This window comes from Apiospora kogelbergensis (assembly GCF_038363985.1).
Source record: "Apiospora kogelbergensis strain CBS 113332 chromosome Unknown utg000009l_segment0_segment0, whole genome shotgun sequence".
NCBI classification, from domain to species: domain Eukaryota; kingdom Fungi; phylum Ascomycota; class Sordariomycetes; order Amphisphaeriales; family Apiosporaceae; genus Apiospora; species Apiospora kogelbergensis.
The window spans coordinates 2,992,902-3,018,570 of NW_027117426.1; the positions used below are offsets into that span (position 1 = coordinate 2,992,902).

General features: G+C 55.1%; 10 protein-coding genes across 10 annotated transcripts; 6 read left to right on the forward strand and 4 right to left on the reverse strand.

Moving 5' to 3' along the window:
* Positions 1-1,040: 1,040 nt before the first annotated feature.
* On the forward strand, positions 1,041-3,428 carry PG998_014045 (uncharacterized protein; the record flags this gene model as incomplete). Its single annotated transcript, XM_066880861.1, has 3 exons — positions 1,041-1,520; positions 1,574-2,138; positions 2,221-3,428. 3 exons carry the CDS (start codon positions 1,041-1,043, stop codon positions 3,426-3,428), a joined length of 2,253 nt encoding a protein of 750 aa, XP_066725000.1.
* A 1,538-nt stretch (positions 3,429-4,966) lies between these two features.
* PG998_014046 (uncharacterized protein) lies at positions 4,967-5,179 on the forward strand (the record flags this gene model as incomplete). Its single annotated transcript, XM_066880862.1, has 1 exon — positions 4,967-5,179. The coding sequence occupies one exon, from the start codon at positions 4,967-4,969 to the stop codon at positions 5,177-5,179; it is 213 nt and encodes a 70-aa protein (XP_066725001.1).
* Positions 5,180-5,745: 566 nt separating this feature from the next.
* Positions 5,746-6,706, reverse strand: PG998_014047 (uncharacterized protein; the record flags this gene model as incomplete). Its single annotated transcript, XM_066880863.1, has 3 exons — positions 5,746-5,928; positions 5,994-6,258; positions 6,354-6,706. The coding sequence occupies 3 exons, from the start codon at positions 6,704-6,706 to the stop codon at positions 5,746-5,748; spliced, it is 801 nt and encodes a 266-aa protein (XP_066725002.1).
* Positions 6,707-7,792: 1,086 nt separating this feature from the next.
* PG998_014048 (uncharacterized protein) lies at positions 7,793-9,588 on the forward strand (the record flags this gene model as incomplete). The annotated part of the gene is made up of 3 exons (XM_066880864.1): positions 7,793-8,056; positions 8,122-8,779; positions 8,837-9,588. 3 exons carry the CDS (start codon positions 7,793-7,795, stop codon positions 9,586-9,588), a joined length of 1,674 nt encoding a protein of 557 aa, XP_066725003.1.
* A 213-nt stretch (positions 9,589-9,801) lies between these two features.
* Positions 9,802-10,866, reverse strand: PG998_014049 (uncharacterized protein; the record flags this gene model as incomplete). The annotated part of the gene is made up of 1 exon (XM_066880865.1): positions 9,802-10,866. The coding sequence occupies one exon, from the start codon at positions 10,864-10,866 to the stop codon at positions 9,802-9,804; it is 1,065 nt and encodes a 354-aa protein (XP_066725004.1).
* A 2,107-nt stretch (positions 10,867-12,973) lies between these two features.
* On the reverse strand, positions 12,974-14,408 carry PG998_014050 (uncharacterized protein; the record flags this gene model as incomplete). Its single annotated transcript, XM_066880866.1, has 5 exons — positions 12,974-13,475; positions 13,556-13,750; positions 13,819-14,009; positions 14,082-14,186; positions 14,265-14,408. 5 exons carry the CDS (start codon positions 14,406-14,408, stop codon positions 12,974-12,976), a joined length of 1,137 nt encoding a protein of 378 aa, XP_066725005.1.
* A 1,249-nt stretch (positions 14,409-15,657) lies between these two features.
* On the forward strand, positions 15,658-16,860 carry PG998_014051 (uncharacterized protein; the record flags this gene model as incomplete). The annotated part of the gene is made up of 3 exons (XM_066880867.1): positions 15,658-15,718; positions 15,822-16,498; positions 16,768-16,860. The coding sequence occupies 3 exons, from the start codon at positions 15,658-15,660 to the stop codon at positions 16,858-16,860; spliced, it is 831 nt and encodes a 276-aa protein (XP_066725006.1).
* A 1,632-nt stretch (positions 16,861-18,492) lies between these two features.
* PG998_014052 (uncharacterized protein) lies at positions 18,493-20,487 on the forward strand (the record flags this gene model as incomplete). The annotated part of the gene is made up of 5 exons (XM_066880868.1): positions 18,493-18,890; positions 18,949-19,020; positions 19,078-19,431; positions 19,694-19,926; positions 19,994-20,487. 5 exons carry the CDS (start codon positions 18,493-18,495, stop codon positions 20,485-20,487), a joined length of 1,551 nt encoding a protein of 516 aa, XP_066725007.1.
* A 704-nt stretch (positions 20,488-21,191) lies between these two features.
* On the forward strand, positions 21,192-23,674 carry PG998_014053 (glycoside hydrolase family 29 protein; the record flags this gene model as incomplete). Its single annotated transcript, XM_066880869.1, has 2 exons — positions 21,192-21,372; positions 21,417-23,674. 2 exons carry the CDS (start codon positions 21,192-21,194, stop codon positions 23,672-23,674), a joined length of 2,439 nt encoding a protein of 812 aa, XP_066725008.1.
* A 103-nt stretch (positions 23,675-23,777) lies between these two features.
* PG998_014054 (uncharacterized protein) lies at positions 23,778-25,445 on the reverse strand (the record flags this gene model as incomplete). The annotated part of the gene is made up of 4 exons (XM_066880870.1): positions 23,778-24,095; positions 24,122-24,657; positions 24,866-25,300; positions 25,424-25,445. The coding sequence occupies 4 exons, from the start codon at positions 25,443-25,445 to the stop codon at positions 23,778-23,780; spliced, it is 1,311 nt and encodes a 436-aa protein (XP_066725009.1).
* Between the last annotated feature and the right edge of the window lie 224 nt (positions 25,446-25,669).

Sequence of the window (25,669 nt, forward strand, 5' to 3'; positions counted from 1 at the left end):
CGATTCGATTGGCGAAGCAGGAGCGAAACAATGAGCCGACTAGCTTAAGCTGGGTAGGGTAGTGTAAACAATGTAAACAACTGTCGCTCCTCGGCATGCTTGATTGGAGCAGTGCATTGAAACTGTTCCCAATGCTCATTACGCTAGGCGATGTTGACCAATGACGAAGTGCTGGGTGATGGAGAAACGGGGAGTGGAAACGCGACGTTGCAGGCGGACAGCGGGCAGGAAGTGGGTGGTGGTGGGCAGTGGGCTGTAAGCGGGCAAGGCGGGGTAACCTCCCCCCTCGGACAAGTTGGACTCTCGACGTCGTGTGTGTGGTTTGCTGCCCTTTTGTTGATGCCGTGGTGCGTGGCGTGTCTGGTTAAAGAGGTTGCATGAAGCCGGCATTCCCCGTTCGATAGAGGCAGACAGACAGACAGACAGACAGACAGACAGACGACTGAAGCATTGGTCTGTCTCTTGCAAGGCATGCTTCCCCGGTCTAGGGCGACTTGAACCTCGCACCTCCTGCGGCCTGCCTGCTGCCTCCCTCGCCCCTCGCCCGCCTCGACAGGGACGGCCCTTACATGGGCTTCCATGGTTGCTTGTTCCGTACCAGGCCATTGGCTGGAGCAAGTCTGGCTAAGACAAGCACCGCACCACCATCCCGCTGCCCGCGTCCCGGGACTTACCAACCTCTTCGATTTCAATCTGCATCTCCCTTCCCCTACACACATCTTTCTATGCGACCAGTCCCGTCTCCTCCCCCGTTCCAACTCAACTTATCCTTATCGCTGCCCAATAGAGAAACCCAGGTTCGCTCTATTCCGCTCCTTCTCCCCCACTATCGCCATCGTCTACATACAGATAGATAGATCCCTTGACACTCTTGTTTCGACTTGCAGTGCTACCTTCAAACGTCCCTTGGTGACCCCGTCATCCCGTCACAAATGAGACTCCCCAACCTGCCGGCCGTCTTATCGGATTGACTATACAAGCGCAGCCAAGGGTCTCAAACAACCACCGCCAGGGCTGCGCATTTCTGGTCCCCAGGTTCAATGTCGCTGATCTCTGTCCACAATCACGTGCATTTCACACTATTGAATGTATCGATTGCGCCCAGTACCTTCATCACCTCTCTTGTCCTGGCCTTCGTCTTCTTGATCTTCTATCTGATCATTGGTGGCGGCCTCCCCATCCCCTCGTTGCGCTTGCCCAGTATCCTCCCGATCCCCCGCTTCCGGTTGTTTGCGCCTCGAGGTCACGCTGCCCAAACACCGGCACCAACAACGCCGCCCTTGTTGCATGACCGGGAACGCCGCTCCAGTAGGAGACAAAAGGCACTCCCTGCCCTGCCCCAGCAGGACCATCCTCTTCTCCAAATCACCGACTTTGCGCACAACGACCCTGAACCCCTTACCACCCCTAAGCGCAACGGCCTGAAACGCTTCTTCTCGGGCCCCTCCGCCACTCCATCGCCGTCTCGGCGCAGTTCCAGCAAATCCACCACCAAGAAACACCACTACTCGTCATCGGATGTCCGTGTCCGCGAAATCACGGGAGATGACGACGTACGATCCTCACCAAGTAGACGCCTCGCTCGACGACTTCCACGCGCTTCCCACTCCGCCTCCGACGCTGCCGCCGTCCTTCATCCGGTACCCGTCGCAGCGCTCGGGGGTTCGCCCAGTCGTCGATGCACACCGACGATCTCGATCAAGAGAGCGTGACCAGCGATCTAATGGACGCAGCGTCATCTCTTTCTGGCGGCGGCTACAGTCCCCCGGCCTGGCGGCGGATGGGAAACGGTGATCGCGACTTCGGCAGCTGGCGCAGGTCTGACGGTGGCGGCAATCCCATGGGCCTCGGTTTCGGCCGCCCGGATTGGCAACAACAGCATCATTACGACGATGGCCTCATCGATGACGAGGACGTCGCGGAAAACGATGATGTGCTACGGCGCGCCATCCGCACCCGCCTGCCAACGGGCTCGCTGAGTCCCGAGAAAGGTCGAACGCCAGAGCCCGGCGCCGACGAGGATGATACTCTGGTGAAGCTGAAGTCCATTGACGGCTCACCTGTGAAGAGCATCAAGAATGATGCGCACCGTCGAAGCATGATGGCTTCCATGTCGCCCGACACTGCGAAAGACAATTGTAAGTTCTTGAGCCAATGCGACTGGCCGCATTGAATATGAAGCTCATTTGAGTTCAGATATACGCTTCGCTGTGCGCGCAGACATCCAGCAGCGCACCGAACCCATCGAGACAGCGATTACCTTCATGCGCAGCAAGTTTGGGTTTATTGCCAGCTCTTGGGGGAACCTCATCCTGGCGACGATTGTCGCCTCACTCTCCATAGCAGCTATGCGCAATCTCTTTGCGCCGGCAAATCAGCGCCCGGTTCCTGATCTAGTGAAAGTCGCTGGCCTCGCTCGTTCCTTTGAACCTCTTATATACTACTCCGAAAACGGTGTGTCGCAAGTTGGCGACTTACAAGCGACGGGTGTGGCAGTCTGGGACCTCGGCGAGAGCGTGCGCAGTTCTAATATGACGAGCGCCCCCACTATCGTGAAGTCGCTTGACGAGCTCAGCGATTCTCTCAAAACGTTGGCCATCGAACTTACCAAGTTCTTTGCCAACGTCGATGGTGACGTCGACGGTATCCTGCTTGTTATGGATTGGGCTCGCCGCGAATTGGGCCAGCTTCAATCAGTTCCCAGTCCGCCCCTGGCCACCGCATTTGCCAATATTCATAACTTACTCTGCAATGCGGGCGTGCTAGAAGATGCAAGTGGTGCACCGACGAGGCTGGGCCACGCCGTAAGCTCGGTGTTCGGCATGAGCACACCTCAGCGGACGCGAGCCACACTTCAGCGCACATTCACCGAGTTTCTCAGCGTCCTCGAGGATGCAATCAATAACGAGCTGCAGCATAGTCTTGCGCTCTTCGGCCTGTTCGAGGCCATTGATCGCCAGTTCCTCAATCTGGGTCGCACGGTAGTGCGCGAGTCCTCGATCCAGGATGACAAGCATGCCGATCTGCTCTCATCGCTGTGGACACGCCTGCTGGGCCCCAACGCGGGCGAGATCCGCAAGTACGAGCAGAACCGGCAGCTACTCCAGAACGTGCGCGAGAAGACGGTGCGCAATAAAGGCATCCTCGTGGAGCACAACGGCAAGCTGCTGACGCTCAAGGCCAACCTCGAGAGCCTCCGGCGCAAGCTCGTCAGCCCTCTAGTGCGGAGCGTGAATTCGAGCACCTTAACCCTCGAGGACCAGATCAAGGGTCTCGAGGACGTTGGGGGTTATCTCGAACGTGTGCGCGCGCGGCAGAAGGGGAAGCTGATGGAGATGTTGTATGGATCGGCGGGAAACAGTGGGAGGCAGGCTGTCGGAGGCGGGAGCAACGGGCGGTTGATTGAGGAGAACCGGTGGCGCTCTTAGGCAGACATGGCCTAGCCTCAGAGCCGGGGCTCGTTTCCGAGATGGTTGATGATTTGGGCGTACATTGGCTGGAGGGCGAGAAATTGGTTTCACAACGCAACGGTCCCCCCCTCCCCCGTGTAAGGTACATTTGGGGGCCTGCATGTACAAGTGCGGAGCTATTTTTGGGCGACACGTGCATTCTACTTTGGACTTGCTGTACGAAGAGCACGAAAGAACATGGCGTTTGTTGGTGGGATCACAGGTGGCAAGTATTTTCTCATAGATCATGGGAAAGGGTGTGGTTGGTCTGTAACCACCCCCAACGGCGTTCCAGGCGCTTTTCCCTTGATGTTTGGATTTAAGTTAGCATTGGATTGTCATACATAGCATGTACTTGACGGTGGGTTAGCTCTGCGAAGCCATCGATGAGAGAAGAGAAAAAATTGTAATGTGACGCACGATCTCGGTCTTTTTACCATTGCTGGACGTATGTAATCCCTTTTGCAGTGCCATAATTGTGACTGTAAGGCTTCGTCTGGAGCTGCAACCCCCCCCCTCCCTGAGTCATATCTCGACTGCTGTGTGTAGGTCAAATAGTTTATGCATGTCAGATGCGAACCACGGCGGACCAAGGGAACCCTTCCTCCCGTGCCACCTATCAGTGAATAGTACAATTCCCCGCTCGTTCGCGAACCCAGTGCCTACATAAATGCCTACATACCTCGTGTGAGACGTGGGAGGGGGATAGACGACGTACCTTCACCGCTTCATTGACCCGAACGCAAACTTGCCAAGCCTTCTTCTTGTATTATCTCAGCCCTGTGTAGAGTGGGCGCGTCTGATGTTTGATGTCTGATGCACCCCCACACCACTCATCAGCCCCCAATACAACATCCCGTTTCCTGACTGTCGGGCGAAGCACGCGATATGAAGCCGCCGAACCATTGGTGAACTGACACCTAATCACATCGTCACATTCGTTCACCGGTGAACTGCGTTGTTCACGAAGCTGACTCAGCTCAGGGGGGCTGTTGCTGCTGCTACACACACACACACACACACACACTCGGTCTCTCCTATTCGTCCTCCGGCACGCCGAGCCTCTTTGCTGTGTTGTTTCAATTTGCGTGCCTGATCCGTCTGCCTTGTTTTTCTAGAACAGCGCCTGGGGGGCGGGCCTGAGGTTATCAGCATGGCGACGGTCATGATGATGACCACGTTGTGCGATAAGATACGGAGAAACAGGGAGAGGCGTGGTGGCAGGGTTAGGATATAAATGCCTATGCATTACTTGCTTTCATGACCTATTTACTCTCGTGTGGAAAGCATGAACTCCAAATGCTTCCCATTCACACTCTCCTGACAAGTACTTGAAAACTGTCGACTTCAACGTATCACCAACGTACAGCTGCCCTCGAACGCATTGGCGCCCAAAGCCAGAAACAGACTTAGGCCCACTCAACATCAATTCGTCCATTGGCGACGATCAATATTTGCACCGCTGAAGTGCTTCCTCCGATCTATCCTCGTCGTCGGCCCTTCCGGAATCATCCACCATGCCACAGAGCCACAGCGCCCAGGCCTCGGCTACCGCAGTCTCCTCGGCAAGTTGGAGTGCCATGACGCCCGGTCGGCGGGAGGCTTGCTCGGGCTGGCTCACGGCGACGAGAGGAGGCGCGGGCGGCCAGACCCACCCGGGGTCCTCCTCCATGGGCGGCAGCGGCGTGGGCGGGAAGAAGGTGTATCATCATTCTCGTCACCACCTTTGAGCCCGATGGGAGAAGGGAGCATCTTCCGGGGAGAGAGAGAAGAAGGATCTCATAGTCTAAAAGTCTTGGTTTGGCATCTGGTTTAGCTGCTAGAAGGGTTACTAGACAGCTCGGGCTGACAGGCGCGAACGGCTTTCTTCCTTTCGTTCTCTCTTGTTTGTTTATCTTCTCTCTTTAGAAACCTTACTTGCCGGGCTGGAATGTATGATAGGGGCGCACACTACAACAGAAACCATGATGCATCACACCATGACTTATAAGTGTGGATGATACCCTGTTCATTTGCCGGATGCTTTCTTTTTCTTTCGGGCATGGCGTGTATGTGTGTATGCTTCCAGATTGATGTACAACTCGGTCACCGTCGCCAATTTCGCCGTCGACGGGGAATTTGTTGGCCCATTCTCGTTTCGTGTGGCCACAGGTCGAGTCAATCGCGGCCACATGCGGGCACACCTGCAGCCACATTCTCAACACAGCCGACTTTAGAGTATACGGTTGAACCCTCCGAATTTCCCTGGCCTGGCATTCGTGTGGTCGGCAAGGAAGTCCAATGCAATCTTCACTCCTCACCAGGGGACCACTCCGCCCTGGTAAAAGTCGCCATGCCCTTCTCCAAATCCTTCCAGATGGATATTGATCATTTTTCCTGCCTCCTCCTTTCTAGCGGCGTCTATCACCTTCATGGTGGCCTCGGCGCCCTGCTCGGGTTCCAAATTGGCACCTTCGCCACCCAATTCAGTTTTGAGCCACTGGCAGCCGCAGTTTGAGTCAGCCATCGTATTTATCGCCGCCTGTCTGCTTGGGAGGCACTTACACCTGGAGAGACACCAAAGATGGTGAACCCCTTGTCGAGGTACTCCATGCCCCACTGCAACGTGAGCATGTTGAGTGCGGCCTTGGTGACCTTGTAGGCTGGTGCGGGTAACCTGGCGAACACGTCCTGGTAGGCGAAGGAGCTGACTGTGGTCGAGATGTTGGCGACTTTCTTCAGCTTGCCCCTCTCAAGCAAGGGCAGGAAAACCGATGTCATGTTTTGCACGCTCAGCACGTTGACATTGAAGGTCTCGGCGAGATTGTCCCTGTAGTTTTGGCACCGCACCCATCACCCAGTCAGTCCACCTGTGGTCGTGTCTGGATCGGGGGCTAAGTTTCGCGGGGCGAAAGAGACACGCACATTTCTTTAATGCCGTTGCTAAAGGGCAAAACACCCACGTTATTGATGAGGACGTCGAGGCCGGCACCGTTGAGGTGCTTCTCCACTGCCGGCAGAGCGGCTTTGACGCTTTCCATGTCCACAGGGTTGACGATGACATTGACAACACGGCCGGCGGACTCGTCGATGGTCCTCTGAAGAGCCGGCGTAGGAGCACTGCGCGTGGTGGTGAAGATCAGGCCGACGCTGGTCGCGGGCCGCTTCAAGAGCTCCTTGACTAGACAAAGGCCCAAACCCCTGGAGGTCCCGGTGATCAAGTAGTTGGACATGTTGATCGATTGCTGTGATGTATCAGTGATCCAATGGTCTGGCATTGTCCTCATACCTACTGCTTTATAGGGAGGCAGCCGCCAAGTCTCTGTTTACTTTCCGCCGAGAACCACGGGGATAACACTGCCAAAACCGTAATTACGAACATCCCAGTTCGTAGGCGTAAAGACGGTCGTTGGCTTGAAGAACCAATGCTTATCCAAGCGTTTTCGGCGATAACTCATTAATCATCGTCTATCCGGGGCAGGCCTGGAACACCGACGCCCCTGCAGACCAAGAAAGTCTACGGAGCGCGCTAACTTGGGCAACCAACCTTTTCCCCCGGCACGTCCCAACTGTCAAGTCAACTTAGAAACGTCGACGGCCACCTTACGACGTCGTCCTTCTTTGACAGAACGGGCGACTCAATCTCAATCAACCACGGCCGGCCGAGACGCAATGTGAGCGATTCGGATTCGCTTCACGGAAGCTCCACGGAAGCTCCATCGGGCCATGTGGAAGGCCGAGCATATCCCTCGGCGTCGCGAATCCTCCATGGATGCCATACCAATCACAGCGGGAGGCGCACCATTGTGCAACGCGGGTGTTATGTTACGACATAGCGTGCGCTGCCAGCACTGATAGGTGCTGGCCGCTATCTACAATGCTACCTAGGGCAAAGAGCAAGAGAGAGGGAGAGAGATGTCACCCCCGCACTGGCGTATCGCTAATGTCATGCGAGAGCCTCTCGAGTCGTAGAGCCGGCGTCATACCCCCTGGGCAAATATGGGCCACGCGCTTCGCAGCTGGATTATGCGACCGCCCGCAGCCCCGGGCTCTCAAGACTGACTTCGGATCTCGCGGTGCTCGAACCGCCGACTGTGTTCCACATGAGCCAGCTAATGCATAGCTCGTTGCCGGCGGCGACTTGTAGATCGGGGCTCGCCAAGATTGAAATTCAATCGAACGAAGCGCAGCCAAGTTGCCAGTCACGCGCTGCCGAGGGCAGATAAGTATAAACAGGACCCAAACAAGGCACCTTGGATGGGTTGCTTCGTACGCAAGACATGACAACCCTACAGGAAAGTTCCAGATAGTTGTGTCTTATCCTGAAAGAAGCAATTCGCCCTTGATTTGCCACTCCGACTACTATGGCCCAAACCACCATCACAGACGTCCTCATCATCGGCAGCGGGCCCACGGGCACCACCATGGCTCTCGAGCTGGCCGCGCAGGGCATCCCCTTCCGCATCGTAGACAAGATTGCCCAGCGGTCCGACAAGTCCAAGGCGCTCGCCGTACAGCCGCGCAGTCTCGAGGTAATGGGTCGGCACGGCCCTGTCGAGCGTCTGGTTGAGCGCGGCAACGCCGGTCTGGGCGGCGCCATCTTCGTCAACGGCAAGAAGACGGTCGACGTCGACCTGGGCGGCATCCACGCCACCCGCGGCTCAGCCTTCCCCATACGATCCTCGCGCCCCAGAGCCTGACGGAGGGCTTCCTGGCCGAATGCCTCGCTACCCGGTATGGCCGTTTCGTTGAATTCGGCACCGAGGCGACGTCGGTTGTGCAAAACGCCGACGGCGTGACGGTGACCCTGAGAACAGAGTCGTCGTCATCAGCGGCATCGTCGCCGACCAAAGTTGGCGACAGCGGCGCTGTTCCCATTGGCACTCATGAGGAAGAGACGGTCCGCGCCAAATACGTCGTGGGCGCGGACGGCGCGCACAGCATCGTGCGACACGCGGCCGCAGTCCAATTCGAGGGCGACGCGTACCCGCAGGATTTCATCCTGTGCGATACCCACATCCGCAACACAACCATGGCGCGCGACCGCTTCCGGATCTGCATGCGGTACGGTCTGCTGGTGATCTTCCCCTTGGGCAATGGCGTCGTGCGTCTGGTGGCGTCTCGGCCTGGCGTCCCCGCCACTGACGAGCCCGCCCTCAAGGACTTCCAGGACTGGCTTGACTACATGGTCCCCGGTGGCGCCGGCGGCGAGCTCTACGACCCTATCTGGCTGGCCCGCTTCAAGCTGCATCATCGCGTCTCCACCAATTACCGTGACGGGCGGTTGTTTCTCGCGGGCGATGCCGCGCACATCCATTCCCCGGCCGGTGGCCAGGGAATGAACACGGGCAGTGAGTCTTCTAGCGAGTTTGTTAGCCTTCTGGCCACGATGCTAACTACACACTTAGTTCAAGACTCCGCCAATCTTGGCTGGAAGCTCGCCAGCGTCCTGCGGGGCGAGCAACCCGACGCCTTCCTCGACACGTACAACGAGGAGCGCCGTCCCGTCGGCTTGCGGATCCTGGGGTCGTCCGACTACTTGTTCAACGTGGTGACGTCGCAGGGCTGGCTTTGGCTCTTTTTCCGGAACCTCCTGGCGCCCTGGGTCCTGCCCTGGCTGATCGGTGACGGAGCGCGCCGTAACCGCATGTTCCGCTTTCTGTCACAGCTCGGCGTACGGTACCGCCGCAGTTCTATCGTCGGGACCGCCGAGGGCTTCGCGGGTCCCGTACTGGGCGGGGACAGAGCCCCGGACGGGCCTGTTGTGGAATTCGGGGAGGAGAAACTGCAGAAGAAGCAGCGGGAGTTGAGACTCCACCACCTTTTGGCCCCTGAGAAGCATCATCTCCTCTTGTTCTCGGGGGTCACCTCGTCTTCGGGGACAGTGTCAAGGGAAGACCTACAGCAGGCAGCCAAGACATTCCAGAATGATAACCCGGGGGGTGCCGCCTTGGTACATGTCCTGATCGCTGGGCCCTCGTCATGTGGCGGCAGACCGCCGTCACTGAACGGTGACTACTACCTGGATGTGGACGGTGTTCTACACGGACGTTATGGCTTTGGAGACGGACCTGGCTACGTTTATGTCAGACCGGATGGATACGTGGCGCACATCGGGCCACTGAGCGCCATACAATCGTTCACAAAGTGGCTGGAGTAGCGACGTAGTACTGTTCAATCTGTTTCGATAAAGTAAATCGAACATGCAAATCAGTGTGGACGTCAGTTTTGGGCCTAGTCTCTCGAACTGTCTGCTATACTATTCTGCCTGGGCTTTGCAGATTACTGGCGGTATACAAAGAGTTTCGAAAGAATTGGATACGACAGCTTTTTGGATTTACTATATAAATATATTATATAAGTATATGAAGAGTTATATTTGTAAGGTTTCGTCTCTAACAAGTTCAGAGGTTAATGATGCAGCGAGAAAGAGTCTTAAATAAGAAGAATTAATGGTGATAATTCTCTCTGCATCCGTGATTCCGGCGCCCTCTCTTAGGACGCCATCTGCCATAGCATCTCGGTCATAGTCATCGGACCGTAGATGCTGGCATCTTGGCGCCTCCAGCCTGGTGAGAGAGCCCTCGTTCCATTTCGGAGCGAGATGGGTGGGATGCGGCACCGCCGTGGCCGATTGGCACCCCTTATTCTCCACGACGCAGATATCCAAGTACCCCGCGGCGCCGGGGGTAGTCTCGAGCCCGAACTTCTCATGCAGGAGCGGCAGCCCTCGCTCGTCGAAGGGCTGCGCGTAGAACTGCCAGTCCACGCGCACGGCGCCCGTGCGCCACAGAGAGTAGTACGCCAGGTCGTAGATGGCGCCCATGCGGACCGGCTCGTCCCGCGAGATCACCACGAGCCTCTCTATGTGGCGCGCCCTGTTGTTGTACTTGAGCCGCCGCGGCGGCGGTTGCGAAACGAGCATGGAGCGCCAGCTGGCGCCGCTCCGGTTGAGAGCCTCCTCTTTGCATCGTCTGGAGTTCGCTGTGCCGCCTAACAGACCCCGTCCCGGCACCGCACGAAGCCAAGTGTACATCTCGGACTCGACAATGGGCTTGTACGGTAATGGATTGACGGGACGTGGGTGGAAGGTATGGTCGCCAAAGAACGGGGGGAAAATCTGCATCAGTAGCGGATTCGGAACGGTCTCTTCGCCCGAGGCCGTGGTTTCTGTCGCGACAGGTCGGAGGAACAGCTTTTGCTGTATGGGCGTGCTATCTCGGATCACATCCCTGAACGCGACCGAGACGCGCTGAAGAAGCAGGAGTTCGCGCATGGTCAGGGAACTGAGTATGGCCTCGAGCAGCTCCCACGTGGCGAACACGGCCTGGGCGGCCGCAGGACGGTCCGGCGAACCGGCGCGACACGAGTCGCGTCGCGACTCGGGCAGCGGCCCTCCCACGAGGCCGCCTAACAGCCTCCCGCCCCAGAGCCCCATGATCCCCAGCGCTATCTCTTGGAGGCGCAGGTGGTGTGCGTAAATATCTAGAGAGGCTCGCCTTGTGCCATTGTCAAAGACATAAGACCAGGATGGCTATGATGAGCAATTGTTGATTTCCTCCAGGAAAACTGTGGTGGGTGGGGGGAAGTCAGCAAAGGTGGAGTTCAGCTGAAGTCGTTGCTATTAATAGTATTATGCAACCACTAGCAGACCTTGGGATGGATGACTATATAACTATATCATGACGACACCCAAGTCTGTCAAAGTGTAGTGTTGGTCTCTTGACTGGCTGGCCCAGCTGGATCAAATGCTTCAAGAGCAAATTATACACAAGGCAGGAGACAACATATTCCTTTTGATCGGGTCGTTTCTCTGTTCGTATCGCGCCGAGATGCCTTGAGCCACTACTCTCAGGGGTTTCCGTACTGCAAGTTCGTTCTGTATATATATTCGAGGGTGCACAAGCCAAATTCCAAGTAACCTGATCAAGGGGTGTAGGATATCATCTCAGCAAATAAGAACCTTGACAGGTGGACATAATGAATGCTGTATCGAGGAATTCCAAGTCCACGTCTTATCGCCTGGACTCTGGGTTTGCCTTGCTCACTAAAGGAGAAGATAAGATGATTGCCATCATGAGAACCGCAGACATGAAGGGATAAATGGCGAATAGCGCCAACTCCAAGCCTGAGCATTCGTGTACCTATCGTTGAAAGATCTGCGGTTCTGGGCCACCAGGATCACCGTCGAGGGCCGCCTTGTATTCGCGGAAATCCGTCGGACCCGGAGCCTCCGTTGAATGCAAATCCCAAGATGTCGGCACAGGGTCAGTTTGCTTGGAGCTGGGACGTTGCACCAGCGTGGATGCCGCCGCAGAAATATGTCAAGCCCACCAAGCCCACCCCAATGTCAACAATATATCGCCCTTTACCATTGTCGCATTGGACCAGGCCTTAGCATAGCCCGAAGCTACGTGAAAAGTTGCTCCGCTGGAAAGGAGTCATGACCAAGTCGCGGCGCGATACAGGGGGTTGGTGTCGAGCCAGGAGCGGCCGGTCATGAGGTCGGTGATCGATCTCTGACCAGGTCCCGACGATGTGAAGGTCACGCCGTGTCTCTCATATTCAATGTAGCAAGGTGCGCTGAGAATGGAGGGTCTGTGCCTCGCGACCATTTCCGAATTAGTGAATACGTACGAATGAGGAAGATTCAGGACGAAGGGGTGCATATGAACGAGATTACAATAGTCACAGTGATAACGAGGGCCAGTCGCGAGCACGGTATATGAAATGGCAAGTACAGCAGCAAAACTTCTTGTTTGTCACCGTATTCATCTTCGGGCAGCCAAGCCAGGTTCTCACTATCGAGCAGCTAGGCCAGCCAGCTGTTAATTAGTTAATCAGCTAGCTTGGCTCCGGGTCCACCTTCAGCCCTGAGATTGCCAGCGTGTCGCTACATGCCTTATACAAACAAACATATGACATGCCCACAGACAATCAAGCATGGCCGTGAGCGAGGGAGCGAGGCCGTGCGACATGCTGCCACCGCGGATGCCGGGCGGGAGCAACCTTGCGGAGCCTCGTGTTGGCGCAGAGGCAGGCGGCGGCAGCATGTCCGAAATGACGATACGTACTATTTCGAAATGTAAGATGACCTGCTAACACATACGGAAAGGACATGAAGGCCATAGGGGAAGCAAAGCGGTCAAAGAGGACCCTCCGCAATCAGAGAATCAGAGAGTGAGGCGGATTGGCTCAAGCGGACGGAGGGCTGCCCACTTAGTGTCCCGTTTATTCTCCGGCGGCTAGCGACACCTTGGTCGGGATTAGGTAATGGCATTGGCTATACCCTGAATGGTATGATGATATACGGGTCGGGGGCTGGCCAGATCCCACTTGGATTGGACGATCTCCGTCTGCCAAGGCGCCGCCAGCAGGGTCTCCCCCTGAGGTGTGCATTGTGTATAGCAGGGTGCAGCAATTATTTTATTAGGACGTGAAACACTAGCATAAACCATATGTATTTCCAACTTTATGTACGTAGTGTTCAATTCTTGGGAGAAGGGAAAAGAAGAAGGAAACATGGCACGGGTATTGCCGTTCGCTTAGAAGGCGTTCCCGCGATGGCTTCCGCCACGCTTGCCGTCCTCCACCTCCATGCCAAACTCGGTATGCACGTGGATGGCGCCTTGACTCTGCTTGTGCACGATGCGCTCCCGGCTGTTGGCCGGAGGCGGCAGGTCCTCGCTGCTGCCGTCGTTCAGGTAGGTTCCGTAAACCCTCGTCTCCACCCCCGAGCGGCTGGCGTTGGTGCTGCCCTTCTTGGACGGGTCTCGCTCGCCGAGCTCGAGGTAGCTGTTCTTTGCCGCCGCCGCCGACGCCCCCGCCGTCTTCGACGACTTCCCGTGCGACCCGCCTATCGAGGACGTGAGGGCGGAAAGCATCCGTTCGAGGAGCGGGCGGCAGGCGGGCAGGTTGGCGACGAGCAGGCCGATGCCCACTTCGGCCTGCGCCCAGGCCAAGATGACACCCAATCCTTGGAGGAACCTGGCGCTGTCGTTCAACAACAGGAGGTACTTGAGACGAACAATGGGCGCGATCGACGCACTACGAGGTAGAATTACCGTGTCAGTTCTCGGTTCGCAGCGGAGAAGGGAAGTCAGGCGGTGTAGGTAGAAGAAACTCACAAGATACCCAAGCCCAACAAGCCGATAACCGAAGCCTTGACGCGTGCCCCCATCTGGAGTTTCCAGATCAGAGCGAATGGGAGCGTGGCAAATATCCAGTCGGTCGTAATGGATACCGCTGCGACTAGGAAGGAGAGTGCCGTCTGGATTTCGCGGGGTTTACAAGCGCCCTCCAATTCTGGGCGCCAGTTTTTCCTTTGCCCATGTTAGTGCTGGGAAGACTTGACAGTTGGGGGGGTTTGGTTGGTAGCAGAGTAACGTACTCGACTGGCGTGCATTGGAAAAACAGATACATGCCAGTGCCGCCGGTGCAGACAGTCACCAGGGCCAAGCAGGTGTAGATGATGATTTGTACCCATTTCTTGCCGTCGCCGATACGGAGGAGAGTAAAGCCGAGAGACCACTTCAGGGCCACCAGAGTGAAGCACCAGAACTCCTGAAAGACGTAGAACCACTGCGCGAACTGTCAGTCGCGGCCCAATTTTGGTGCTGGTCCCGCATAGTCGATCCTTGGTTGGCGACTTACAAAATTCGCCTCAGCCTTCGCAGACGGCGACAAGGTTGAATCTTCGGCTCCAACGCCGGAATATGCCATACCTATCATGCCAACTTGGGAAACCAACCACACAGGCTGTTTGCTGTCATTAGCAAGGAGATCATCGTCTTGTGTGCGCTACCGCCTCGAGCGCGAAAAGAGGGAGAAACTCACGATGGTAGCCACCATGGCCCAGTCGTCTGGGCCCCAGGCTTTCCTCTGCGTCCGAATCCAGAATCGGGCGACCATGCTGAACACGTTGAACGGCAGCGGAATTAAGACCGCTAGGGCCATATCCTTCGACGTTGCCGCGCCCATCTTGTCCAGACTCTTCACCGATCTGCGACGATTAAAAAGAACCTGCTTTGTTGTCCGACGGAGCAGGTGGTGGGTGGGCGGCAGGCGGGTGGAAGAGGCCGGAAAAGAAGGTATAACAACGCAAAAGAACTACAGAGGCATGAGACCACCAATAAAAGAAGGCCGGGCTGTCAACGGAAAAGTTGGAAATATGTACTATGGAAGTAGGGGATCTGGGGAAGGCCAAATACGGCACTAGGGATGGGCTAAGGATGGGAATGATACGATTCGATCATGATGGCCGGACGGATTGCTGATTGCTTGCTGTGCGAGGTCCTTGTCCAGCGCAGTCCGTCTAATTTCAACCGGAAATCCCTACGTTCCCCATTCTTGCTGCCAGGCCGGGCCAGGAGCTAGCCCTCCTTCTCCCGATGCTACGCCGTCGTCCATACAGAGGGCGCCGTCGCGCTTCTTCGCCGCTTCGCGGTGGGCAAGGATAGCAGGTAAGCCAGACACGGAAACGGGCAAGCTGCAAAGTCTATTTGGAGCGTTGTTACCGCGAGCCGCCACGCCGCATTATGCACTATAACATCGCAAAGCCCATTTAGTCGGGCCTACACCCTTTCCAGGATCGGGGAGTTGGCTAGCGGGCCGCCGGCCGTCTCAACTGTGTACTAACATAGTCAGCCAAGTCAGGCTATACCCACCCGTACCACGGCTGCCTCGTCCTATACAAATTACCATCCCCATCCACTGGGACCAGTGCCAATTTCATGCGCAAGGCTAAAGTAGCGAACCAGCTTCCACGCTGCGCCGTTCTGAAACAACCCCGAGCCGTCCAGAAGTGTGGAAGTGTTCTACCTCAGGCCCTAAACGGGCAGACCCGGGCGCCGCATCGTGCAACGCCGCGCCGTTTCACGAGTAGCCCTGTAGCTAGCTCTGCGTGCAACTGCCCTTTCCAGACGAGGATCGACAGTACTTTTTTTGTGGCCGCCGGTTGACGTGGCTGCGGGTACTCGCGAAGCTAGTCATTGCTAGCAGGCTATACCCCTTGGCCCCCCGTCTGCCCACCCTGGCCCATCCACTCCTCCCAGCGGGTCCTCGGCTCTCGCAATCAGGGGCGGTGGGACAAACAGAACAGAGATGCATATGTATAAGAGAGGCACGACACTCTGCGTCACGTGGAGGGGAAGGGATATTAACATTAACACACCACGCCGCAGTCCCTCCCTCGTATTTCCGACCAAGCAAAACTTTCCCGTCCGACACCATGGCTCCTCCTTTTAGAGTTTTCGAAGGCAAGCTTGCCATTGTTACCGGTGCCTCGCGCAGTACGTACAGCCGCAACCCCGGTCGATAGCCGCCACTTGCTATGGCTATCGCCCGAGATTGTTCCATGCATGCATCACGATCCCGCTGCTAACCAGTCCCAAGGCTTCGGCGCTGCTTGCGCTGAGCACTTCGCCAGCCGGGGTGCCAACGTGGTCATCAACTATGCCACCGAGGGCTCGACCGCCAAGGCGCAGGCGCTGGCCAAGGACTTCGAGTCCAAGTACAACATCAAGGCCCTGACCGTCCAGGCCGACCTGAGCAAGGCCGAGGGCCCCCAGCAGGTCGTCGACGCCGCCAAGGGCCATTTCGCCAAGGACGGCCGCTTCCAGATCGACATCATCGTCAACAACGCCGCCACCGTCAACGGCCAGCGCCTCGACGAGCTGGACCTGGACCTGTTCCAGCAGACGTTTGACCTGAACTGCCGCGCCCCCGCCCTGCTCATCAAGGCCGCCTTCCCCTACCTGCCCACCGACCGGTCCGGCCGCATCGTCAACATCACGAGCGCGACCACGCACTGGGGCGTCTTCGGCCAGACGTCGTACGCCGGCACCAAGGGCGCCATCGAGGCCATGACGCGAGTCTGGGCCCGCGAGCTCGCCGAGCGCGCCACCGTCAACGCCGTGAGCCCCGGGCCCATGGACACGGGACTCTACTCGACCCTGCCCGACGAGATCAAGGAGACCCTCAAGCCCCAGAACAACCTGACCCCGCTTGCCGCCATCCGCCCCGGCGTCGACACCCCCAGATGGTCGAGCTCGCCAAGGAGATCGGAGGCCGTCCGGGCTACCTCGACGAGGTCGCAGGCATTGTCGTGGTTGCGTGTCTCCCCGAGAGTGCTTGGTCAACCGGACAGGTCCTGTCCGCGAGTGGTGGTGGCCATTTCGTGCGATAAATCGACAAGTATTGTAATGAGACAAGATTATATACCGAGTAATGAAAACAACAATGTAATGGCGTGGGCTCCACCCTTAAATAGTCTGCATTTGTCCGTGCGGTACAACTCTCACTGTGCATCAACGTTGTGTTGAATGCCACACCCCAATAGCAACCACACAAGATCGACTGGTACGAGGAGGTAGGCGATGGCGGCGGTGACGATGGGGGAGATTGCTCGGCCGCTCTTGGGATATCAAAGTAGACGATTGAATGAGGTGGGTCGTACTTCTCTGCTCGTTGTGCTTGACAATGGCCTGGGCAAGTGGTCGATTCTGGGCCTTAGTCTCCTCGTCGGACTTGAGCTGACTTATGTAACGTGTATTATAGGTGGCGGCTATCTCCGGCACCGCTCGATATTGCGTGTCGAAGAAGGTAGGCAGTGGATAGAACAAGAGTGCTATAAAGGACATGGTAACTTTCTGAAGAGGCTTTTAGTATCTCTACTCGTTAGTCTTCAAAACTTATTATTCGAACTTTTTTAAACATACCTCGAGCTTGTTGTCTTAACATTAATTTCTTTTTTTTATCACCCACTTAGAAAAGCGGTTACTTACAGACTTTCATTAGCTTGGTCTAGATGATTGTCCATGATTGTAACGACTCCGACATTTTTTATAAGGTCTAACAATAGTTCTATTTGTAGATCGCCTGTCGGCTGGCCATTCGCCAGTCGCTGTGCTATACGCGTACGAGCTGGTACTATATTGTGAGATCTCCGACACGATCGGATATACTCTATTGCCTCCTGTGTAGACAACGGCCGGCCTTTGTATCCTGCTGTCTCAATTAACCGATTGTGGATGGCTAAAGTTGAAGATATTACCTCCATTTTAGCGATCTCCTCATCCACTAAGTTTATTCGGTTAGGTCACCTGTTTAAATAAGTGATGAGATGTGTTTTTATACCTAATAAGCATTAATTTCTTACCCTTTATTAGCTATTAAATAGATTATAAACTGTTATCTATACTAGCTTTAAACTTTATATAATAAGCTAGCTAAGGCTACTATAGACACTTTAAGAAATCTATAACATCTTCTATAAATATGAGATTACACGCTACATAACCTCTTTAAACCATGTCGCTATCAACGCTAGTGAAGATAGCATAAATATGCATCTGCCCTTCTTTCTCCATCTCCTGGTCTAAGCAATCTCGAGTGCAATAGCCTCCCTGGTCACAATGTAGGCGATGACAGCGGGACCGGTGGAGGATGGTCCTCTCCTCGATCGACCTCGAGCGCGGTGTTCGTTTCCATGGCTTTAGTAGAAGGGAGTACTAGTGAATATCTCCTGGCCCTCGACTGCCGTGTAGCTGCTCCAGGAGAACTTGATGGCTTTTTTGTTCGTCTCTAACGTTATGTCATCTTCTGGCTTTGGGCATACGTCTTTCGTCCTTATTTCCGGGTCCCATGTCGAGCTGTCAACCCAGCTAAAGCGAAAGTCTGTCACCTTGACTTCCGGGTCTGGCAATTTGGTCATCTTCCTAGAGAGATGCGCCAGGTGCCAGCTCGGGCGTCTGCCGTCAGGTCAGGGTACTCGGGCTTGGAAGCGGGATACGGGTCAGACCGTAAGCTCCTGATATGAAGCGACCAATTCGTGGAATCCAGCTTACGTAGCGAACTGGTCACACCACATGTGCTTTAGCGAGGATATTGCATCTTATACGATCTCTGCATCTGCTCGCAGCGCCACCCCCGCTTAAAAGAGTAGTATTTCGCGAGATAGCTTTCGCGAGATAGCCGGACCGTTTGGTTGTGTGTTTAAAAAGCAAGCTGCTGCTGCAATCCGCCCAGCATCCATATCCACTGCCAACACAATTCTCACGTCAAAATGGCCACTCCTATTTCGGCAAATGCTCTAGGTCTGGACGGCGGCGATTCGCGTGCTGAACCAAAAGACCCCGTCGCCTTTTCGCATACGGAAAGGCCCGTAAATATCAAGAGCACTACATTGGAGGAGTATTTACATTACGCCTCCATCACGCGAGCTGAGGAGAAAATAGCCAACGAGAAGTATCGTGCTGCCAAAAGCCTAGTCGCCTGGCAGGCCGTCGTGCGAGACCGTTTCTCCAGAAATCCACGTGTACATGGTCCCCAAAGGCAAGCCTATGTCGCCAACGGTTCGTTGGAGGCGGAGTGGAAGAGTGCAAGCCGCGCTGTTAGGACCGCAGGCTGGGGAAGCGCGTTCTATCTCATTGCCACAGATGTTCTTGGGCCATCCCAAACACCGTGAGTACTTCCAACAAGTCATCCAGGCGTAGGACAAGAGACCTGATATACTCCTTAGCTGGTCGTTCTCGCAGCTAGGATATGGCCCGGGATTTGCACTGTACACAGTGTTCGGCCTCCTTTCAGGCTAGTAAGTTGACCGGGACCTGCCCCCTCTCTTGATCAAGCAAGCTGATTCAAATTGTAGCTCCGGTTTGATCCTCTGGGAGCTGTTCCTTAAGCTCGACTCGGATCGGTTTCCAATGCGTAATTACAGTGACCTCTTCGGAATAATATTTGGGCCCGGTGTGAAACACTTCGTCAACATCGCTCAGGCGATCCAGCTCATTGCGGTCCTCGGTTTCCTCATTCTGCTGAACGGTCAAGGGATTTCGCAGATGGCGTACGGCCCCGAAGGCTCCTATCCGGGCATTTGCTTCGTGGCCTGCCTCATCATCTTCACCGTAGCGGGTTTCGGCATTGGCCAGATCCGCACGCTGCAGAGATACAGCGGACTGGCCAATTTCGCCGTCTTCATTAACCTGTTGGTCGTACTCATCGTGTGCGTATTTTCAACAGATTTCACACTGCCCCTGCCCGCACTGAGCTGACTCTGATCCATCGTCATCACAGGATGGGACTAGCTGCCAACTACGGACCCAACTACAACGCGGTTATAGCCACCTTTGGACCGAAATGGGGGGAGGAAGTCCCCATTTCGACCTTCGCTGGGACGCCACCTGACGGCTTTGCGACTGGAGGCACTGGTTTTGTGGCCTCCGTTAATGGTGTAAACCAAGCGCTGCTTTGCTATGGTGGTGCAGCCCTCTTCGTCTTTTTCTGGCCGAGATGCGCCATCCCATGGACTTTTGGAAGAGCATCCTCTGTGCGCAGATACTCATCTATGTTATTTATGTCGTTTTCGGTATGGTTGTGTACCATTACCACGGCCAGTATACTTATTCCCCTGCGGTCCAGGGCGTGTCGGACTACAAGTGGCAGACTGCGTTGAATGTCATGAATCTTGTCATGGGTCTCATCGCTTGCGGTCTCTTTGGTATGTTCACTCTGCCCCTTCCCCAGAGCCGTCTTTTCGCGGACATGCCTAATAAAACGTAATGCAGGCAACATCGGAGTCAAGATCGTCTACATCGAAGTATTTGAAAGACTGCTACATTTTCCACTTCTACACACAACGCGCGGGAGAATCTGGTGGGCAATTCTCTCACCGGCGTACTGGGTTCTAGGATTCATTCTTGCGGCCGCCATCCCGCAGTTCCCTCTGGTCTCCGGCCTCATCGGCGCCATCTTTGGTGTTGGTTTCACCTACGTCTTGCCGGCCTTGGCAGCTTTGGGCTTCCGTGTCCGCAGAGATGCGATGCTTGAAGAAATAGAGAGATTCGACCCGGCCACGGGTACTGTCAACCACAAAGACAGCGGGATCCGCCGGCATATGCGGGGATTCATGAAGAACCCCGTCCTGAACGTCTGCCACCTGGTCTATTTCCTTGGCAGTCTTGTCATCTGTGGCTTGGGTTGCTATGCTGCAATCTCGCAGCTCAAGGGCGCATTCTCTAGCGGTGTCACTACGTCCTTCACCTGTGACAGCCCTGTCTAAGCAGTAGAGAATGCGAGGACGTAGCAAGAGGCCATAGCACACTTTATTCCATTGGTAGCACACTACCTACCGTACTAGTCCGTTGATATAATGGATGTAATTTCTTCTTCCACGGCTAGGGCCATTTACTATAACATGAGTTATTGCAAGGATTAAAGAAAGTGGATGCTGGCCATAAGAGTGCTATCATAGCTGGAAATTAATAAAATTGATTGCCCGGAGAACTTGAGTATCTCCTCCAGGTTCAGGCCTGGTCTTGGAGGTGCTAGTTTTAGCATTTGGATGATTGCAATTTTTACATACTTGAACGTTTGGCCTCGGATGTGCTGCTGTTAATGTGCTTGCTATGTTCAATCCTAGTGGTAGGTAGCTGATGGCAAACCACCACCGGGATAGGGGGCACCTTATTCGCATTGAGGAGCCCATCGACAAGCGGGCCTTGTCAACGTTACCTATTTCGAAATGTAACGGTCCATGGTTGATAAGGACGCTAACCCCGCGTGGAGACCCGTCCGGGGTTTGATCTACCGATCGGAACAGTCCCGCCTCAAGCATGGATTCTCTTCAGTGTTCCCAGAGGAATCGAGAGGCGGGCGAGGGGTAGCCAAGGACATGCCTGACACATTACACCATTAGCACAGCTGTTCTTCGAACCATGATATTCTGCTGTGGTTATCGTTTATGAGTTCGTCACATCAGCCACCATGTTCAGCATCATGTTTTTGGTCAGTGTAGCGAGCGTGGCAGCTCAGCTCGTCATCCAACCCCAGCACCGGAACAACACGGTTGAGGTATCAAGGTCTATACCCCTTGGGATTAACCACCTTTTCAACAACCGAGGCTTTGGAAAAGTTGGGCATGATGCCAACTTCGATGGAAATGGTCGTGAGTTAACTTCTCCCCGATAGCCTTCTGAATTTGCGTCTCAGGGATTGTTCTAAGTTCGAATCAAGGATGCTATCCAGCCGAATTCTTACCCGGTGAAATCCTGCTGTATAATGGGATCAACTTCGCATTTCCCCAATATCGCCCTTCTGGCAATGACAACGTTATTTCGGACGGCCAGACCATCGACGTGCCCGCGGGCCGCTACCTGCGCGTCGCCATGCTGGCCGCAGCCGAACAGGGGCTTTCAGAAGGCCCTGTCATTGCCAGATATGCAGACGGCACCAATACGTCGGCTCAGGTCCTGGTGCCCTCTTGGTGGAGCTGGCCGTACCCCTTCGGAGGCGATTTGGTCATGCCCTACCACTTCGTCAATCACTCGGTCGACTATAACAGGTCGAACATCTTCCAGACGACCAACTGGCTCGACCCAACGAAGGAACTGAGGTCGCTGACGCTGCCTATCCCCAAGGGGGCGGGCAGCGGTGTCGGAGGCGGGGAGATCGAGACGAAGTTGCACGTCTTCGCCATCTCCCTCTTGCCAGTGGTAGATGCAGCAACTGAAGATGATGTGCTGCCGCGGCTTGAAGTACAGCACGCGCGCACGACGCAGAGATGGCTCCAGGGTACCAATAAGACACAAATCGTCGAGGTCATTGTCAACAATGCTGGTGCCACCTGGCTGCTTTCCAATCAGACGGTTGCCATCTCTGTCGATTCCCCAGGTCTGAAGACAGTGAGCCCTGCGTTTATCAAGCGATTGCGGCCGGGCGATCAAGTCATTGCGAAGGTCGGCGTAGTTAACAAGGACGGTGTGGCTGAAGGAACGAAGGGCGCTGCGACCGTGGTGCTTGACACCGAGGATGGTTGCCAGGTCGCCAGGCATACGATTCAAGCTACCTTCGGCATCGATAAATACGAGCCAACGTATGAATCCGTCTACGGCCACGAGGCCCCCGATTGGTTCAACGACGGCAAATTCGGCATTTTTATTCATTGGGGCGTATTTGCCGTCCCAGGTTGGGGTGACTCCGGAATCCGTGAAGCCTATTCTGAGTGGTATTGGTGGTATCTGAGCGACCCCAGCAAGGACAACTTCCGACAGTACCACTTGGACACCTACGGACCGGCTTTATATTACGACGAATTCATTGCCAACTTTACAGCTACCCACTATGACCCAAATAGCTGGGTCGAACTCTTTGCGGACAGCGGCGCGCAGTACTTCGTGCAAACCTCTAAGCACCACGACGGCTACGCTATCTTCGACATCCCGGAAAACATTACAAAACGGACAGCAGTCTCGTTGGTCCCATACCGAGATCTGCTTGGCGAGCTCTTTGCGGCTGCACGCGAGCACCAGCCGCACCTACACCGCGCCGCCTACTTCAGCCTGCCCGAGTGGTTCCATCCGGACTACGAGCCCCTCGGGTTCGGTAGCTGGCCCGGTGGCAATGCGACCAACCCTTTCACCAACGAGACGCTACCTTACACAGGCTATGTTCCTCTTAGAGGTGGCGACGGTAAGGGTGATTTCGTCAGGGATCTCATCGTGCCCGAGATGGACATTCTCGCCACCGATCCCCGCTACGAGGTCGAGATCATGTGGTGCGACATCGGCGGCCCGAACGCGACAGTCGATTTCGCCGCACGCTGGTACAACTACGCGGCGGCTTCGGGGCGGCAGGTGTCCATGAACGCTCGTTGTGGAATCCCGGGCGATTTTGATACGCCGGAGTATAGTCAGTATTCGACATCGCAGAGGCGCAAGTGGGAGAGCAGCGCGGGCATGGATCCCTTCTCGTACGGGTACAACCGGGCGACCCCCGACGCAGCCTACATGAACGCAAGCACCATAATCACCACGTTGTTGGACATTGTCAGTAAGAACGGCAATTTCTTGCTCGACGTGGGCCCCACGGAGACGGGCGAGATCCCCGAGATCGAGCAGAGGAACCTACGCCAGGCAGGCGCTTGGCTGAAGGACCATTCTGAGAGCGTCTACGGCACCACGTATTGGAGCGTGACGCCACAGTTTATTAATGCGTCCACGAACACGGACGTGCGGTTCACCATGACTATGGATGCGTTCTACATCAGCGTGCTAAACCAGACGACTAACAACATTGTAGAAATTCACGATACCCCAGTTCCATGGATTGAGGAGGACCGGGTTACCATTGTAGGAGGCCAGATGGCGGGACAGGTTGTGAGCGTACATAGGTTGGGAAATGGAATCAGATTGGATGTCCCGCTGGGGTTGTGGGAACATTTGCCTTTTGTGTTGAAGATCACATATTAAAAACACAGCTTACGTAGTGCATATCGACTTTGGAAATCTACAGTTCCCTCCTAGAGTTGTCCAGAAGTCCCGTTCTGTTCCAGACACCCAGATCGGGCGACCCCTAGTTCCCTAAGCCCATGTCGCCCATGAGTGATGTCACATCATCAACGTCTCCTGCGACACTCTCATCTACGGTCGTGGTGTCCACAGCGGTTAATCTGGCGGAGAACGTGTTGGAATCGTGGTGCTTGTACGAAGACGGAAGCTTCCGCTTGACCATGTCAAAGGCATCATCGCGGATTCTATCTAGAACTCCCTCGACCATGGCATCTCTGGCGGCGATAGCTTCCGGTCCATTGGCAACCAGCACATCGGGAAAACGCCAGTTCAAATATAGATTGCCATGAGTGGCTCGGACGTTGACCGCAGACGGGTGTTCCTCGACATAGTAGTGGCAGAGCCGACAAGTCGGCTTGCTTGCGCCAATGAACATATACCCATCAAAGAACCTCTCGGGGCGTATGCCCCCGAGTTTTGCAGCCAGTTCAGGAGGAGAAGCTCAGAATGTACGATGGGGCGGAATTTGGGGTTCTCGTACTGTCCCATGATTCGGGCGTCAAGATCGAAACCTTGCAGGGTTTGAACAAACTGCTTGAACGTCTTCAAAGTCTGGGGTTTACTTGACATGCGTCCAATGATGCCTTCGGCCGTGCCGCTCTTTTTCCTGAAAACTCTTGGGGATGGATTGCTGGAAGGCATGAAAGAAACCTTGAAGCTCTTGAAGAGGCGGGGCCACATCTTTCGTGCCTGGATCAAGAATCGAACAGATACAGTGTATGCTACCAGTCGACTGATGGTATGCTGTAGCTCCCGTTCACATTCACTGCTCCGGTAACCTGGCAAGGCTCGGCCTTCGCGAGCTCGATCCGCAATCAATTCCCCTGCTGTAGACTTTTGAAATTGCTCAAGTTCTTCGATTACAGCCTGGGCCTCTTCAGCAACTGTTTCTATTGTGATCAGTGCTCCAAACCCGGTTGTAATAGCGAAGTAGGCAGCTTACAAGTGGAAATTGTCATGTCGCGATCTCCAAAGTCAACTCGCATACAGGACTCAACATGTGCAAGCCCAGCAGAGATCGTGGTGTCTGCAAATAATTGCAGTCAGTCCCGCACATGCTAAGTGCAGATAATAACAAGAGCAACAACGTACCATCGTCTGATCTGTTGTTATCGCATAATGTACGGCAATCCACCAACTGTGCCTGGAGCTGCCTGAGGTAAACCAGGATCCGGGGCTTGTTAAATAACATGATATCCCGATGTATCTTAGCACGCAGCGGCAGACGGCCACAGGATGCACTGATTAGTTGATCGACCTTTTTCAGGAGCCCTTCGACGTATCTCTGGGTCTCTTCAAGCTGTTCTATCTTCTGTTGATTGACGGCGAACTTGTACAGGGCGGTTTTGGCATCGCGACCATCCTGCAGAACAGCGAGAGATGTTACTGTTGTTCCCCCTGCTTGTAGTCGCACAGGTGTGCCAGCTTGTACACAAAAGCATGAAAAAACTGCTGTGGATCGTGAGTGTCTACTGACTCTGCGTGCGATGCCAACTGAGCAGTATTCCTGGTCGCGAAGTTCAACGCCTCAAAGAGGATGATGGGCTCATAGAATTTGTGCTGAACGCGAGGCTCCAAAGGAAGCGGTTCTTCTGGCAACTTGATCAGCTCATGTGTTCTAGGGGTAGGGCTCAAAGGGGTTTCACAAACGAGCGGTGCTGTCGTCGGCCATGCTACCTCCTATTCCTATGCAAGCAGCGCAGTGCTATGAACCAGGTATTCTCGTGAGATCAAAGACGTGGAAAGAGGTTCGATGACCACAAAACACGTCACTGAATTGCGAATTGAGGCCCGCCATCAGCGACCGTAGAAGGGGCCTACCATCGATGTCGGGTTGCACTGGCACGGCTGCGGGGTGAATGCAAGAGGCCTACCATTTTCGACATTGCTGTTGAA